General features: G+C 36.6%; 2 protein-coding genes across 2 annotated transcripts in view; one reads left to right on the forward strand and one right to left on the reverse strand.

Annotated features, from left to right (window-relative positions):
* mpi (mannose phosphate isomerase) overlaps positions 1–1287 on the reverse strand; it is a gene marked incomplete in the record, with an annotated part of 11995 nt that extends 10708 nt beyond the window's left edge. Inside the window, 2 exon segments of the mRNA XM_014021274.1 lie at positions 268–395; positions 1231–1287. Coding sequence (XP_013876728.1) covers positions 268–395; positions 1231–1246 — 144 coding nt within the window.
* A 6190-nt stretch (positions 1288–7477) lies between these two features.
* scamp2 (secretory carrier membrane protein 2) overlaps positions 7478–17349 on the forward strand; it is a 15588-nt gene continuing 5716 nt past the window's right edge. The window contains exons 1-5 of the mRNA XM_014021277.1: positions 7478–7630; positions 11162–11236; positions 12503–12589; positions 16059–16170; positions 16465–16593. Coding sequence (XP_013876731.1) covers positions 7583–7630; positions 11162–11236; positions 12503–12589; positions 16059–16170; positions 16465–16593 — 451 coding nt within the window. The 5' untranslated portion in view covers positions 7478–7582. The remainder of the gene's footprint in view (positions 7631–11161; positions 11237–12502; positions 12590–16058; positions 16171–16464; positions 16594–17349) is intronic.

Below are 17349 nucleotides of genomic sequence, written 5' to 3' on the forward strand. Positions count from 1 at the left end.
TTCCAGTGAAATATATTTATGTTTGTGGTTGTAATGTGACAAAATATGGAAAAGTTCAAGGGGTATGAATACTTTTGCAAACCACTGTATAATTAGGCCTACTGCAAAAGAAATAGTTAAAAATTACGTGTTTCTGTCCCAGAATTTCTAAAAGCTAGTAGGTGCTGTGCTTCTTAAAAATGATCTTTAAAAAAATAATAGGCACTCCTTTTTGCCAGTCACCTTTACTTACACTGATTAAACACAACACATATATTTGGTTCTTACCTCAGCATAAGGTTTATTATCTTCTATCACTGCGAGTGGGTCCCCACCCAGCACCAGCTTGGCCACCTCACTGTCCAGTCCAACTTTACCCCACGCATAATTTTGTACAGCACAGGTCAGAGGAAACACTAAGAACAAAACATACAGTATATTATTGAGCAAGTATATAACTGAAGCATTGTTTTAGAGATACAAAAAAACTTCTTGGTGTCTTCATAACAGTAGGTCAATATTAGTATAGTGTAGCAAACTTGCCAGGGAAAAGAAATTTTGCAGTTAAAAATCTAATAAAGGGCAACTCAATGGATGCTATTTTTTCAGTTTGTATATTTTTGTAAACTTGTACTGTTATGAATAAAAAAGAAGGCAATGATTAATAAGCACAACTGTCAAATTTAATAAGTAGTAATTAAACAAATAAAACGTACATCTTGAATGAATTAAATAGTAGTTTACAAAAACTAAAATTAGTTTATAGTTTTTAATTACCTTTTGTATTCTGACAATGATAAACAACATTGAGAACCCAATTTAAAAATGTGTTGATTTAACCAGGAGAGCTGATCTGCTGAGGATACATTATTGGGCAGAACACCGACCATCTGATTATGGAGCGTTCACGGACAGAAACTGTGTCAGCATTTCACATTAGAGACATTTAGCTTTTGACAAAATGCAATGAAATGTATCAGATTTGGCCAAAAAGACAAGCTAAGTGGATCTTTCTATAATTTTGCAAATAAGCGCTAACAGTGTAGCTCTGACCATGACAGCAGGCTACAAACAAGAAAGCCGGCTAAATGAGTGCGCGCTAAAAACGCGCTTTTACTTGCATTATTTCAAAACGGAAACTAGCATTTATTCTCACAAAGTGTACGTAAACAGACGCGGAATAAGGATAAATTATGTATATCGGTGGAAAAGTTTATTTGAAGCTGGTTTGAATAAGAAAATCTCACTCACCTTTTACTTCCTCCATGACTGCGACGACCACGGTCAGCCTGCTGGTGGCTCCGCCCCCTGAACCCTCCCAGAATGGCAGGCCGTCTTACCATTTAATCAAATTCTACAGCAACAAACTTATTGAATTTTTTTTTAATTATTTAAAAATTGTCTTTTTAAAAACTATTCTAGATATTTTTAGGTTAAAATACGTTGTAATGCTTTCCCTGTGATTTACTTAACTTTACTTTGCACCTTTTCTGTTCCACGTCAGTTCAACACTAAGGACAAGAATTACGTTTTTCTCCCATTTTTTCCAACAGTAACAAATATTTCACATTTTCATTTGAATGTATTAATGTTCTCACTTCTTTATTGACTGGATTTGATGTAGTTCTGGATGCAGGTTAAAGGATTCTTTGCAGTGCTGAAACTGCATCAGAGACTGCAAGACAATCTCTTCCTGATGGTGCTATCTAGTGGTGGTCATATTGAAATCATCACAACATATAGAAAAACTTTACAGGAAAGAAATAATTCTTTGACAAAAACTTATATAATCAATGTTATAGAGGATATAAAAATCTTTTAATGTTCTTGTATAAAATATGAGTACATTTCATTGCAAATTGACATTTATTGTTAAAACTTATTTATGTAAATCAGAGTGTTGTTCTGTAGAGAAAAACTTCTTCACAGCCCGTCTGTTCTCCACTTTTAAACAAGTGTCAGATTATTGAACACCTGTCACAGATCTCTTGCTCGTTATGAGGCTCACACGGGGCGAGGCCACTTGTTGGTCCTGATTTATGAATCACTCTGACCCTTCAACTGAGGCCAGTGTGCCAACTGAGACCCAACGGAGGATGATCCTCTGGACAACACAGCCCCAAGATCATGAGGTCACTCAAACCCTTCCACCACGTTAAAGTGGCAATTCTGCAGAAGGGATTTTAAAATTTTTTAATTAATATTTTTATTTTTAGTATTTTTATGTATTGGTGCTGAACTAAGGGCTTTGTTTGTATTGTAAGATGGTACCAGACTGAAAATTATTTTTCTGTGCGGGTATACAGGGAATTTGGTACAACCATTCAGACACACACATATTGTTTTTCTTTTTGACTGTGGGGAAAAAAATGAAGTACTCAGCGAAAACCTAGACACAAAAACCCACGAAAACTGCACACATTTTGGAATTAGAGATGTTCTTAAGTAAAAAAAAAGGTATTCTGATAAAACAAAACCACAAATATAAATGGAGACTATTAGTTCAGCAGCTGTTTCAGCTTTCCAGAGAGACCCCAAACATAAAACAAATCTCTGAAGCCTCCCCAAAGCTGATATAAATGTCCATGTTTTTTGCTTCTTTGACTTTTCTGTCTTGTTTCAGAAACAAACACTTGGTCATTTGTTGGCACTTCTACATCCACGTAAATGATCACGACCTTTGGAACACACTTCCATGGCTCATGGAGGTGATTGAAGAAGGCTTTGATTAGTTTTTTATTGACTGTCACGTCCCACATCTTTCACCTCAGGCCACAAGTTTCTGTAATTTCAATCATGTTGTAAGGGTTGTTGTCAACAAGCTGCCTGACTGACTTCTTTAAAACACATAGAGCCAGGTTTTCTACCAGTGTTTTCACAACCATTTTAAATTCTGCACTGTTTGACGTGGCTCTTGCTTCAAATCCAAAATCTGCTCAACGGAGTTGGACTCTTTCTTTTCAGAGTGACTTTTATTTCCTTCTACTGTCATTTTTCTGGTTCATTGACATTAAAGACTGATAGTGGATTAGCTTTGTTACTTCACAAACCAGCTCAAATGCCTTTTTAAAACATTTGTTAACTAGCTCTCTTAAGCTGCTTCTGTACAGAAATGTCCCAAGTTGATAAGGTTTTCTTTAAAAGATGCGAGAAATCTCAAACCGTCTTCTGTATCTTGGGACTTCAAGAAATGTTTATAAATATCTTTGGCAAGTTTTTGACAATGATTGAATGCATGAGTGAAGGAATATTTCTTTGAAAGGGCATCAAAGTCCTTCTCTATCTGTGCGTTTATTTTGTTATCTTCTTTTGGGCTGCAAGAGGCAAAGCAAACCCTGGGTGACTGTAGACTTTGACAATCTGGTCTCAGTTCATCTGACTGATGGTGATGATTTTTTAATCCCAACATCCTGAAATTTAGGTAAGTCAGATACAGGGTAAATTATATATTCCACTGAAAATATCCTCTTAGAGGCTGATTTGGGGTAATGTTCTCCCATGGCTTGCTGATTAGATGGAAGAACATCTGCCATCAAATCCTGCCTGTTTCTCTGGGCTTCTGAAGAAAATTGAATGATTGTACCTTAGATTTGCTCTGCTGGCTCTCATCATTTTCAAGACTTCGCTGGTGGCACCTTAAGTTTTCTGGATGCCAGTGACTCCAGAGCTGGCTCTTGGCATAGGCAAACTAGGCGGTCGCCTAGAGTGCATCTGCTGAAGGGGGCGCCGAACTGCAGAAGAAAAAAAAAGTAATTATTTGTAATCCCTGGTTGTAACTCTGCTCAACGCCCCTTTCATTTAGCTTTGTCTTAAAAAACTATAATGAAGCAGGCCTATTACAGGAAAAATAAACTACTCTACCCATAAAACATGCCCCCCAATGTAGCAATCGCCCCCACACTCTCTCTCACTTGATTGTTGTTGCACTGACTCGTCCTGCTCCGACACTCTGACAGGGGAGGGGCTAGTAGTGCCTCTCAGGTAGCGGTTCATGTTGACAAACTCAATAACAACCAGTCTGTATTTTGTTGTCCCATACATGTCAACCTCTTTGGATGTTTACCTGTATAAAAGCCTCAAAAATCCATAAATTTTGCAAAAAATCCACACAACTCGCCCCCGTGGGGGGTGGGGGGGGGTGTCAGCTTCGTTGAGGACGTGAAAGCGCCTGCTGCGAAACAAGAGGAGAGGAGAGCGCTTCAACTCGCCTAGGGCACCAAACTGGCTAGAGCCAGCACTGAGTGACTCGCTGATGTTCCTTTGAAAACTTTAGTTTCTCTCCAGACTCTGACACGCGGCTGTCAGCAGAGTCTCTGAAACAATGCAAGGCGTCCTTCTGGATATTTCTGTTGAGATTAGACAGATCTGACAAACACTCAGCCATTTTGTTGCAAACAGAATCCATTGCGTTCTCAGACAGACAGTAATGTTTTGCCATGGTGATCTTGGCAAACAGTTTAGTGAAGTCCCTCATCAAATTAAGCTGGACATCTTCAGGGATCACAGCAGACAGATTCTCTGCACATGAGTCCAGCTCTGGAGTAACCACTGATAGGAAATGCTCCATAATCATTAGGATTTGATTTGGGTCTTTATGGGAACCTGGATCCCAGTTGTATTGCTGACCACAGTTTTAGGCCCCTGCCAGACCTTAATTCGGATCACTTCACTGGAAAGGAGTGGGGAAATCACTTCTTCATTCATGGTGAGTTTTTATGAAGGTTTTATGAAGAATAAAAGTTAAAACTAAGTTGATATCTTGAGGATACAGCGGGTAAAATAAGTATTGAACACGTCAACATTTTTCTCAGAAAATATATTACTAGAGGTGCTAATGACATGAATTCTTTTCACTCCTCTGTCAGAAATCTTGCGAGGAGCACCTGGTCGTGGTCGGTTTATGGTGAAATAATGTTCTTTCCACTTCTGAATTATGGCCCCAACAGTGCTCACTGGAACCTTCAGAAGTTTARACATTCTTCTGTAACCGATGCCATCATTATGCTTTGCAACAATAAGGTTGTGAAGGTCTTGAGAGAGCTCTTTACTTTTACCCATCATCAGATGGTTCTTGTGTGATACCTGGCCATCATTTGGGTCTGAACCAGCTGATATTAACTTGCACTGACAAGGGGCAGGCTTGCTTTCTAATTACTGAGAGAGTTCAGCTGGTGTCTTGTCTTTCCATGCCTTTTTACACCTCCCTTTCTTTATGTGTTCAATACTTTTTCCCTGTGCCATTCCACATTATTACAAATAACTTCATTTCTGGACATTTATGGTTTGATTTCTTTGTATGTATGGATCACTTGGGTTGTTACTGACATCTGGTGAAAATTTCATGTCATTAGCACCTCTAGTAATATTTTTACTGAGAAAAATATTGACGTGTTCAATACTTATTTTACACGCTGTATGTTTAGCGGTGTACTTGTAGCAAAACTCTGGAACAAAGTGATTCTGAACAGAACAGAAGTATCAAACACGTCTTTGGAACTGAGGTCATCATCAAAGAAACACAACGAACGTTGACTGACTCTAAGCCCCGCCCATTGTAAGATGTTTATGTTGATGCTCTTATTTTGAAATGTACCAGAAATTTTGTGTAAAGAGAGGCCGAACACGCTGCATGCCATTATTATTATTTCTAAATGACCACGTTCTCTAATACCCTTGGTTACATTATTATTATTTATTATTCCATAGTTTCAGCATTTTGCATTTCAAGATTTAAAAGGATAAACATTTGCTGCACCAAGTGCAGAGAAAATATATCACCTTTTTAAACAGATTTTAGTCACAGGCCTGGGTTAACACTGAGCACATAAAAGTCATCCTAAAATAATAATAAAAAAGATCTGTAAAAAATAACATCTATATCTAGACAGATAAATAGATAGATGGATAGATATTTGGATTCATTAATAATTCATAGCAATATTTCCCAGTAAGTAAAGGTCAGTTTTGAAGCAGCACGAGGTGTTTACCACATTTTATGACTCAATTTTGATACCTCTTTCAACATTTTCAATGCCCATTTTTGGGAATAGTTTCACCCTGTTTACGATGCAAATTTCTACCAAGAGTTTATTTGGTGACATATTTATCCCGAGACAACTGCTCATATGTAATTTCTGGAATGTTCTGATCTATGTATTTAACAATCAAGAATCTAATATGAGATTGTCAAACAGGTTAAACTGAAACTCAGTACAGACTGCAACACTATCAGTAACACGTCATCATGAGGAATGACAGCAGACCTGCAGGAAATCATCAGACACGCCTACATGCTGAGAGGCACATGATGATGATGATGATGATGATGATGATGATGCAGCTGACTCACCTGACCTGGAGAGGGCCAAACATGTTTTAAACAAATGCACAAAGATGAGTAAAATTTAACAAATACACACTGAAGAAGTCACTTCTTGAAAATAAAAAAACTCTTCTCATCATGATAATTTGTGGGTTAAAAGGCTGCAGTCCACACAGGAAGGAAAATGGACTGTAGATAAAAAAAAGTTGACTTTTATGAGGGAATCAGGTGGCATTTTTTGGGTACATTTATCCCCTCAAACGGAGGGGTGCTGCAAATCAAAGTTGTTCAAAAGTTAAAATTTTCTTGAGATATTTCTTTGAAAAAGCATTTTTAAGCTGTGACCTGACACTCATTTTGACTGTTTGCATTTTGCTTTAGGGTAAAGTGAATGGTTTGACCACTTTCTGCACACACTGGCTTTACTTTGACCAAATATAAATCTCAATATCTGCACGACGGGGGTCTGAGACTATGGAGGACAGAACCTATCATAATGGGAAATAAATGTAGAAATATATAAATGGCTTGAAAAAGTAAATAAATGGCTAAATAAAATAATAATGTGGCAAATTTAGCAACCAAACAATAAAAAATATACTATTTTTTACCAATTTATTTGATTAAAAAGTGTAATAGTTGTGATAATGTTACATTAATACTGTTAAAAATGATAAATATTAATTAAAGTAGTACTTTTTAATCAAATAAATTGGTAAAAATGGTATATTTTTATTGTTTGGTTGCTAAATTTGCCACATTATTATTTTATTTAGTCATGTATTTACTTTTTCAAGCCATTTATATGTTTCTACATTTATTTCCCATTATGATAGGTTCCGTCCTCCATACCAGATTACTTTATTTTTGTCAATACGTAGCTAAGAAGAAAAGACAAAGTTGAAGTAAATTGCATCAATAAACCACAACCATTATGCATGTAAATTACATCATTTAGTGGTGTTTTCACAACAAACAGAAGTCAGGTTTAAAATCAATACAGATAAAACGTTGGTTGTAGGATAAATAAAGAGTTGTATTCGTTTTTGTGCAGTGTATTTTCATTATTTATAAGGTGCATGTCAGTTTAGTGAAGAAAAAAAAAGACACGCTTCTATTCAATGTGGCAAATGACGCACCCGTTATTAGCCGCCTAGTTTACCGCGCATGCGCTGTCTGATTTACTCGCGGAAGTGGACAGGAGAGGCTGCTGAAGCGACACGGAGTTTGTTTTTGACTCCACTTTTCTGAGGACATAAAACGCCTCGCTCTCTTTTCAAAATGTCGGATTTTGACAACAACCCGTTCGCAGATCCTAATCCCTTTAACGTAAGTATGCGGGTTAAGTTTTTTTTTTTTTTCCTTTTCAGTATGTGGCGAGAACTGCGGGAGTTGATTCGTTAAACGGGGCCCAAGCCAGGAAACTTGTTGGGTGGGTGGCGAGGTGGGACTTGTTAACTGCTGCTGCAAAGCCATTTGCCAGAACAGAGTGATTGACAGCTGTTTAGCCAATCAGCGGTGGTTGTTGGCAGAGAAGGCGGTTTACGTCTAGAGTAAAGTTTCAGGAAGTTAAACTGTAGCCAACGGAGAATGTGATAAAACCCTTAGAAATCAATGCCGCAGTTACCCTTCATCTTAAGAATAATTCATATTAATGTCTGCCTGTGTTTATTCATTTGTTTGGGATTATTTATACCCTATATTGGCACCCATGTTAGACCATTAAGAGGTTTCACACTAACAGGATGTAACCTACGTGTTGTTCTGAGATAAAAGTGATGTTTTGCTTTAAAGTGAACGGATAAATCAGCTGCATAAATGTGTCATTTATAAGTGACTTTTTATTCAATTTCTTTAAAACTGACTTATTGACATTTTTAAATTGAGTTATCTTTAAATCTCTCAGTGAATATTTATACTTAAATTGAGCAGTCCTTTCTTTGAAGATGATGTTTTGAGAAAAGCAGTAAATAATTAGTGGTTTACATTTGCGTGTACGACACAATTGTGGACAGTAAATCTGTAACGTGCTGAAGCAATTCAAAAAATATCAACAAACATGGCTGCACATCTTTGCTCTAACTTAAAGGGACCTCTGGTCAAGGGTCCTCATTGTTAATATATTGATTCTGAGACACCAAAAATTTACAAATAAACAAATAAATTTGCTTAGTTCAAGGAACATCTCAGGAAATATTTTAGGTCAACAGCTACAAAGTCATCATCATCATCATCATCATCATCATCATCATCATCATCATCATCATCATCATCCACTTATTATAAGAACTGGTACTAACCACCTGTAGTTGTTCTTCAATGACTCTTGAAAATCTTTGCTTCCTTCCTGTTGTGGTAAAAAATTGGAATGAAGGTAAATATAAGAGCACCAACAGTTTCTGCTTTTTTCTTTTCTTTTTTGCATTTTCTTCTTAATAGCAGCTGAGGTGAACTTGTTTCCAGGTGACCTCTGACCTTTTTGTTGGCACATGTGCAAAAGGACTGTGTGATTCATGTTTTTACCTTTTTTTTAGAAATGAATTTCTTTCAGATATCATCCTAAAAAAGACCTAATTTTGTATAAAATATTCACAAAAATGTTGATATTCATACAAACAATTATTTTTACTGACAAATTTTATCAGTCACATATTTTTTATTCTGTATCTTAATCAGCTCCGGTCATATTAGTCTTATTTTTTAAGAGAACTTGGATATATTAAGGTGTGTTTATGTTCTTTACATGTATTTCCAACTTTGCTTATAAAGTTTGCTGGCTGGGCCTGCAATAAGGTTGCTTAGATCCAGTTAAGGAAACAGCATTTTGGCCACAAGAATCACTTTCAGAAACTCTGGAAGCAGTTTATGAGCAACAACTGACTGGTTTGAAACAGAACACTGAACAGAGTTAATAATAGGAGTTACTGTAAAATATAACCAATTTTTAGACCCAAAAATTAAAATATAATTTCATCTTTGTCAAATTACATTTGTTATTATTATTATTATTATTAGTATTATTTTAAACATTAAGTCAAGAATGAACAGGATCATTGTGCTCAGTGAATGAAACATTTTAAACAAATTGTTCCTGGTGGCCAGTCCTAATAAATTATAATAATAATATTTTTTTAAATTCATTATTACACTTGACAGTGACTCAGTAACCTTTTTTGGGGATATATTTTTTAAATTCCTACGTATTCACTCATTTCAACCAATGAAAATGAAGAAATGTCTCAGCGTTATGGCTGTGGTTTTCTATACATACAAATATTAGCAGTTTTAATAGTTAGAACGATGTTATGATGATGGTATCTAGCATTTAGAACATGATCCTTGTGTTATAAACAGTCAAGCAAGTCCACAAGTTAAAATGTTTTAAATTATTGTCACAATTAGTTCTTCCTTAAATTGTGTAAAGAGTGAGTATGTCAGTCTGTGGTCACATGACGTCAATGCTTTATCTGCTCTTACCTGGTTCTAAAGCACACGTGAAATGTTGTCAGGTAAAAACAAAGGGCTTATTTATTTTATTACACATCTTAGAAAATAACAAATAAAACTGAAGACAGGAAGCATAAATCCTCTTTTAAATAAGGACTGAACCAGGATACACTAAAACAAGACAGCATGACGCTCAGAAGAGCAACAAAATGGACAGTTTTACACCACTTATAATGGTTGTATAGATTTTTAACACAATGTGGCAAATTAAATTTGAGATCTTAAATATCCCTTGCACCAGGAAACGGGACTTGCTTTGATAAATTACTAATATAGGTGTCATTTTTCTAGTTAGAGCTAAATAAATAAGTTTTTATGTAGAGTGTAGACCCTTAGTGCTACAGTAAACAGACACCTGTAACGAAAGGAGAAAAGAGCCACACATTTCGTTTTTTAGTTTAAATGCTACCGTTTATTTCAGGATGACAACACTAAAATATAAAATGGCAACGGAGCGATCTACACCTCGCTGCAGCTGCTGGGAGGTTGTTTAATCGGCTGATCTCACACCCATCAAACAAACAGTCACTGTGTCACATCATTGACACGTTTCATACTGAAATGTGACTCAGCACACCCGTAAAAAGAAATGTGTTACAGTAAAAGGATAATTCACATCTGTAGAAAGGTTATTAACAGTTAACATCTAACCTGTTGCAGATGGCTCTTTAAAACAACTCCAGTCTCAAATTTCTTCGCAGTCTTTATATAAATGTCATTTTTAAAAACTGTTATGTATATGTATAAATTTCACATTGTTTACATAGATTTATGGTTATTTTTAAGAACAGATAGCAGCCGATAAACGTATCACTTTCAGCTCAGCCTGAGGAACTTCTTCCAAGAATCTGATTCTGAATATGTGAGAGAAAAGCTTTGATTCTGTCCAACGTTTTGAAAAGTGTCTGAAGTTCTTAAAATCTTATGAGACTTTTAGCAAACAGAGAAACTACTTGAGAGGTTCTTGATCAAACAAAAACCACTAAAGCCATTTAATCATTAACGTCTGCCGACCAAGCTAATGATTCATCTTGACCTTTAGAAGTTGTTGATGCAACAGCGGCAGCATGTTTCTGTGGGTTATTTCATGATTTTGTCAGAGATTGGGATCAGATGGTCTGGGAAAATTTTTTATCTTTTACATGCAAGAATTATCTCACAGAGTTTAAGACAAGCTACACAGCTGTAAATATTTCTGCATGGTTTTCCTTCAGAGATGATTAAAGAAAGTCACAGGTGACTAACAGGCTGTAAAATCAGGTCCTCTTTCAGTGATTTTATCTGAGTGAGCCAAAGTACATGTTTGTTTCTGTAAATGTTGATGATGAAAACCACGTCTTGTTGTTTTTCCAGGATCCTTCTGTCACACAGGTGACCACCTCCAACATAGAGCCTGTTGAACAGTACAACCCGTTTCCCCGGTCCAATGTAAGACCTCTCAAACTCCTGTCTGCTTTTTCTTATTCATCTGCTTGATTTTCAGACTTTAAATTTATTTCATTTTCCAAAACCGTCGCCAATTAATACAGCCAAACACTATGATTAATAATTGATTTAAAATCTCAAAAACACAGGTTCAGAGAACATGGAAGTGTTGCCTCCCTCATCTTTTAATTTTATAGCTCTGGATTAATTTCCACAGTAATGTTTATGACCTGATGTTAACTTTTCTTTATCAGAAGTGAGATGTTCCAACAGCTTTCCTTTAAAGATAAATAAGGCAAATACAATCATTAGTATTATGTTGCCTTTATTATATATTTAGGCGCTTTTGACATGAGAATAATCTCTAAAATCATTGGTGTTTTTTCTATGTTGGCTAATAAAAATAAAAAAATCCCAGTTTACATTACTGTGCTCGTTGAATCTGCTGTAGTTTCCATATCAGGGTTGCCAGATAGGAAGTTAACTATTGTAGTGTTGCTTTAAAATGATTGTATTTTTACCCAGAGGTTTTCCTGATAATCTGAATGTGACAAATCCTTTTACAGTCTGACCCAGGTCTTTTCAATGTGTGGTGCTAAATTGGACACATGTCTGATGTTTTTCAAAGCGACCTCAGTCTGAACAGTCGGGTCGCATTTCATTCCACCTTTATATTAGTGAGGTAAGGGTAAGTAGTTGAATTAAAATATTTGGAATATTGATACCAACATCGAGCAGAGGCAGGTTCAGATGTAAATGCTGGATGAAACAAGCTTGTCTAATAATTATTTAATCAGCTCAGATTGTGCAACAACTGTAGAATCGATCCACACATGCTAACATGTAGCATCCATGTTTACATGCATGCGGGTTGCTTCAGTGTGATAGAGAGTTCACACTGGAGTCTTTCTCTGACGGAGGTCTTGTTTGAAATGTAATGTGGAGCACCACACAGAAATAATCCCATATGTGTGAAAAATCGAAATTGACCTGCAGTATGATCATAGCTATTGTTTTAGCTTTAATTTTCAGATTTTTTAAAGCGTTTAGTTTCTAAGTTGTCAATTTTTATTGGGATTTTTTTTTCATTCTATTTTCTTAATGTACTTTACCTATTTTGTGGTTGTTTTTCTCATCCTCTGTATTATACATCACCTATTAACTCTTAATATTTCCGTATTAATTTAGTTTTATCATCGTTTAATCTCCTTATAATTTTTGTCTTATCGTAATTGATGTTATTTTTGTTTGTTTTTTACTGTTCATCAGGAGGGATTAGCCACTCACACCACGCCTGCCACCACCACTCCTTACCAGCCCGCTGTGCTGCAGCCTTCGACGGAGCCCAGTCCGCAGGTGAAAACACGCCGTCGCCGCTAATCTCACCACCAACCTGCCGCAAAGCAAACAAAACAGCAGGGTTCTCTGCTGCTGGACTTCCTCCCATTGTGTTCCTGTTGATGTGTTATCTTTATTTGAATGCCACCAAGTAATTGTAGCACGCAGGTGGTGCAGCTTTTTAAAAATTTTTTAGAGAGACATAAACACAGAAGACAATGAACTGAACTACGAGAGCAGCTGGTGACTAAAACGTGAGCATGAGGTCATGTAAAGTTCATCCCTTCATATCAAAACCTGGGTTTTGATATTTTATCTAAGATCATATTTTATCTTCAGATAGTTTGTGTTTCCTGAGGTGGTTTGATGGACATGTAGTCTAGGGCTGTCGCGATAAGCAATAAATCAGTTAATGGCCCAGTAAATGTAAATGAGGCTGATCATTTTAATTTGCCTGCCTGTTTATTTTCTTCAGGGCTCCCTCTTTTCTACTGCTTGGTGTAGGGAGGAGTGAACGCTGGTGTCAGGTTTTTGCCAAAAATCATAGTTTTTCCACCCCTCCACACCTTTAAAGTTATTTGTAAGCTCATGCACATACTAGTGCACTGCAAAAGATCAGCTCAGTTAAAATTTAAGTTATTAGGAAGCCTACAGAACTTTGTTTTTCTTTGTCTTTGATGCTAAGAGTCGTCTTTCATATCTTTGTTTGGGGTGAATACAGAATTACCTGAAACACAGTGCAGCACAGTAACCTCGGACAGTCAAAACTCTTTTTCTCCCAGAAACATTTCGTTAACACCTAATCATTTAGAAAGGAAAGGCAGGAGAATTCCTCCTCAGCGCAGAGAAATTAAGTTCTTTATGCTACAAGCCCAACAGCTCATGATTCCTCTCGTAATTGGTTATTGTCTGACAAACCTTTTAAATTTGTGCATAAAGTTGTAAATACACAGCCACAGGACTGATCCATGATACAGCTCCAAATCTGACATTTTTCTAACTCTTTACTCCAGTTTTGTGCAGGGTGACTCAGGAAGCTGCATCAGAGTTTTAGTCTCATTGTAAAAAACCCCTCATTGTGTCTGCAGGATATTCAGTTTCCCTCAGGGCGTGTCAACAGGGCCTTCAAAATCATGCAGTGACTTCTAATTCTTAATTCTAGGCATTTTAAAATGTCTTAAATGTCCAGATTTTCTCTGTTAAATCTTAAATATATATGGTGTAGAGTCACAGTAATCCTGGATAAAGTTAAAAAGCAAAACAACTGAACTTCTATTCTGTATGTGTTCCCATATGGAGAGTGTGAAGTTCCACGGTTTAAACTGCGTGTGATGCTGCTTCATGCAGCTAAATTCACATGCAGATGATTCTCACTCCCCTTCCTCCTGAAGGTTGTTAGGCTCTTTATTAGCCTGACTCGCATGATAACTTTGTATTTTAAGCCTGGTGATGTTTACACTTAACACTGTAAAAAAAACAACTTATGGTGACATCTGAAATTTATGTATAGTAGACTTTATATGATGTATAAATGTCTGATATAAGTTGATATGTTAGAAAAAAGTTATGTGTACACTTCACTACTTCCCCAGTTGGTTTCTGTTGTATCCCAACTTATGAGTAACTTAAATGTAATGTGTGAACCTTTGCGTTACTTACTTGTTGCATACTTGTAACGTATGCTTAACTTATACACTGATCATTTTTTGTGCTAAATTATTGGCTGGCATTGGCCCACGACAACTTACACCATTATGTTACAGTGTGTTTGTAACATATTCAACACTGACAGCTAATGTATGCGACTTACACCAGCATGTTTACCGTAGTTTCTGTATGTCACCAGAAATTGTTTAAAAGGTTATAGTGTGACAGGGTTTACAACAACATCTATAAACATTAGCATTATTCTTAAGTTCATATTGCACCTTTTACACATTTAGACAGTGATGCTGTTTGTTGAGTCTGCTGTAGTTTCCATGCCAGGCCACTAGCTGATGCTGTGATTCTTGTCTTTCAACACATGCACACAGACATGTTAGTGTTAAGCACAACACAGGTTGCATCAAAAATAGTGATTACACAAACATTAGTTTGGACCGAGGATGAGGTTGATTTGTTTCTACATGTTGAAGAGTGAGCATCACTCTGCTATCCACCTTTTGTTACTGTTGTTCATCTACTGGCACAAATGCAGAATAACTGCAGGGTGTTTTCAAAAACCTTTACCTGGAGGCCTGGATTCAAAAAGCTTTGGTGCCAGGAACAAAAAAACAGTGTTGTCATGTACAGCTGCTGTAACAGCTGAATGATGGTTTGTGATGGTTTCTGTCAAAAACAGCAGTAAACAAAGACTTTTAGTTCTGTTCAATTATTGTTTCTTCCATCAACTTTGTGTATGTGCTGTCTTCAATTATTTGTTCTGAGTCAAAGTTCTGTCTGAGGACTTCTGGTCTCGATGCTCTGTAACAAAACTAATTGACTCATTATGCAGATGCCTTGTAACAGGGGTCTGCAACCTTTACGATCAAAAGAGCCATTTCTGCTCCTCGGCTCACAAATAAAATGTGTCCAGAGCCGCAAAACAAGCTACGACTGTGATTATCAACTGGTGGTCCGTGGGCCTTTTTGAGGCCTTTTCGGGAACCTTTATGGCCAGTGGAGGAGACGTTACAAAACTAAAAAATATACTGTGAATTTTAATATTTATTATTATTTTTACACATTAGGACAAATGAAAAGACTATTTTCATGCAAACAAAAAAAAAACTTTATATAGTTTATATTGAATTTCATAAAAKCTAGTACAACTAAACTATTTTCTAATTCTTATTATTATGTAGTCTTCAAAAATTTTAAAAGGTAATTCTGATGGATTTGAGAGAAAGATCATAGCAATAAGTTGGATTATTTAAGTAAACAACAAGCTAGCATGAGCTAATCGACAGGTTTTACTTTTTGTATTAGTAGTATTGAGCATATATTTGCATACAAATTGATTTCAGTTGTGGTATAAAAAAACAAACAGAAAAATTAAAAATTCTGTTTATGTTTGGCTACATTTTCAAACAGACACTGCAGAGGGCCCAAAGAGCCTCGTGTGACCCTAGAGCCGCAGGTTGCAGACCCCTGCCCTATAGGGAGAAATTTATTGTTGGACAATCAAAACAATCTGGTTGCTTTATTTGATATTGTCTTAAAAATCTTTAGACTTGTCCATTCATTGTATGTAATGTGACCACTATACACTGCCTAGTTGCATTGTTTAAACAAATCATTGTATCTTCCCTTGAGTTTTTCTGTAGCAGAGTTATTCTATGAATCATTTCAGCCCTACTTGCAGCCTGTTTTCTGCACCAGCTGTTTGTGAAATTCCACACAGATGCTCCAAAGCCACTATTGTCACAGAGATTACTTCCAGCCGATCTAAAGTGTTTGCTCGTTCGAGTGTTTTTTGACTTGATTTTCTTTTTTTCTGCCCGCTAAGGCGTCTGCTGCCGCAGCTCAAGCCACCCTGCTGAAACAGCAGGAAGATTTGGAGAGAAAAGCTGCTGAACTGGACCGCAGGGAGCGGGAGCTCCAGAGCAGAGCCCCAACAGGTCATTAAAGATACCTCTCCCTTCCCCCCGCTTCTCTCTGCAGCAGCACCACAAGCAGCACAGATTACAGAGACAGGAAGACTTTCTGCTGTGTGTGCATTTTATTTTATCGATGATGCATTATGAAACTGAAGATCTTTACTCTGGATAAATATGTAGACTCATGCATCAGCCTCCCCACGACTGTATTTCCTGTTGTTTACCACTACTTTCCTTCTGAGTGTGAAACTGAATGTTGAAGATGTTTTAGAGAGCTGGTCTAAGTGGATTTTATGTTGCCTCTTGTTTCGACAGAAAAAGAGAACAACTGGCCACCACTTCCTAAGTTCTTCCCCATCAAACCGTGTTTTTATCAGGACTTCTCAGAGGAAATCCCCGAACAGTACAGGAGGGTCTGCAAAATGATGTACTACCTCTGGATGTGTAAGTGCATCATGTTTTTAGTTACGTATCAACTTTTGCTGTGAAAATCTTTTGTTGTTTTCAGAAATTCATAAATGGAAAAAAACTGCTAAGGAGCGTGATCAGTGGTTCAAGTGGAGCAACATCATCCTCATACCTAAAGCTGTCAAAATATCAAAGTTATAGTTTTGCTCCTGCAGTCTCTTATTTAAGGAAAAAAGTTAGTGTTTCTGACTCATTTAAGCTTTTTTGTAAAACTGTAATATGTATATTTTTCCCATACAATGATGACGTTTGTGTTCTGTATTTACTCAAAACACGAGATAAGCTCAAGTGGAGCAGCTATGTGCCTGGGGAGCAGCTAGGGAATGTGTGTTTTGCTCTAAGACATCTAGACATGTGAGGACGTTGGGTAATCAAACCTGTGACTCTGGTTCTAAGTCAGCTTCCCTACCACTGCTCCTCAGCCACCCAGTTAAAAAAATCTCTGAATGCTCACCTGCTCTCCATCATCTTTGGGTTGGTTCAGTCCAAATCATCCTAAATATGACCACCATCTGAGCAAATCAATATTTCTTCTTATTAGTCAGTCAGGCAGCATTGCATAATTTTTTTTCTTTCAAATTCAAATTTTTATTAATTTCATTAAAAACAAACAAAACATTTCACACACAACAAAACAATACAAAATAAAATAAAATGAATGGCGGCAGAAAAAGAAGAAAATTCTTATATTTGCCCCTTCAAAAAATCGAGACATAAGGATATGGATATATA

The sequence above is a fragment of the Austrofundulus limnaeus genome, unplaced genomic scaffold (genome assembly GCF_001266775.1).
Source record: "Austrofundulus limnaeus strain Quisiro unplaced genomic scaffold, Austrofundulus_limnaeus-1.0 Scaffold285, whole genome shotgun sequence".
Taxonomy (NCBI): Eukaryota; Metazoa; Chordata; class Actinopteri; order Cyprinodontiformes; family Rivulidae; genus Austrofundulus; species Austrofundulus limnaeus.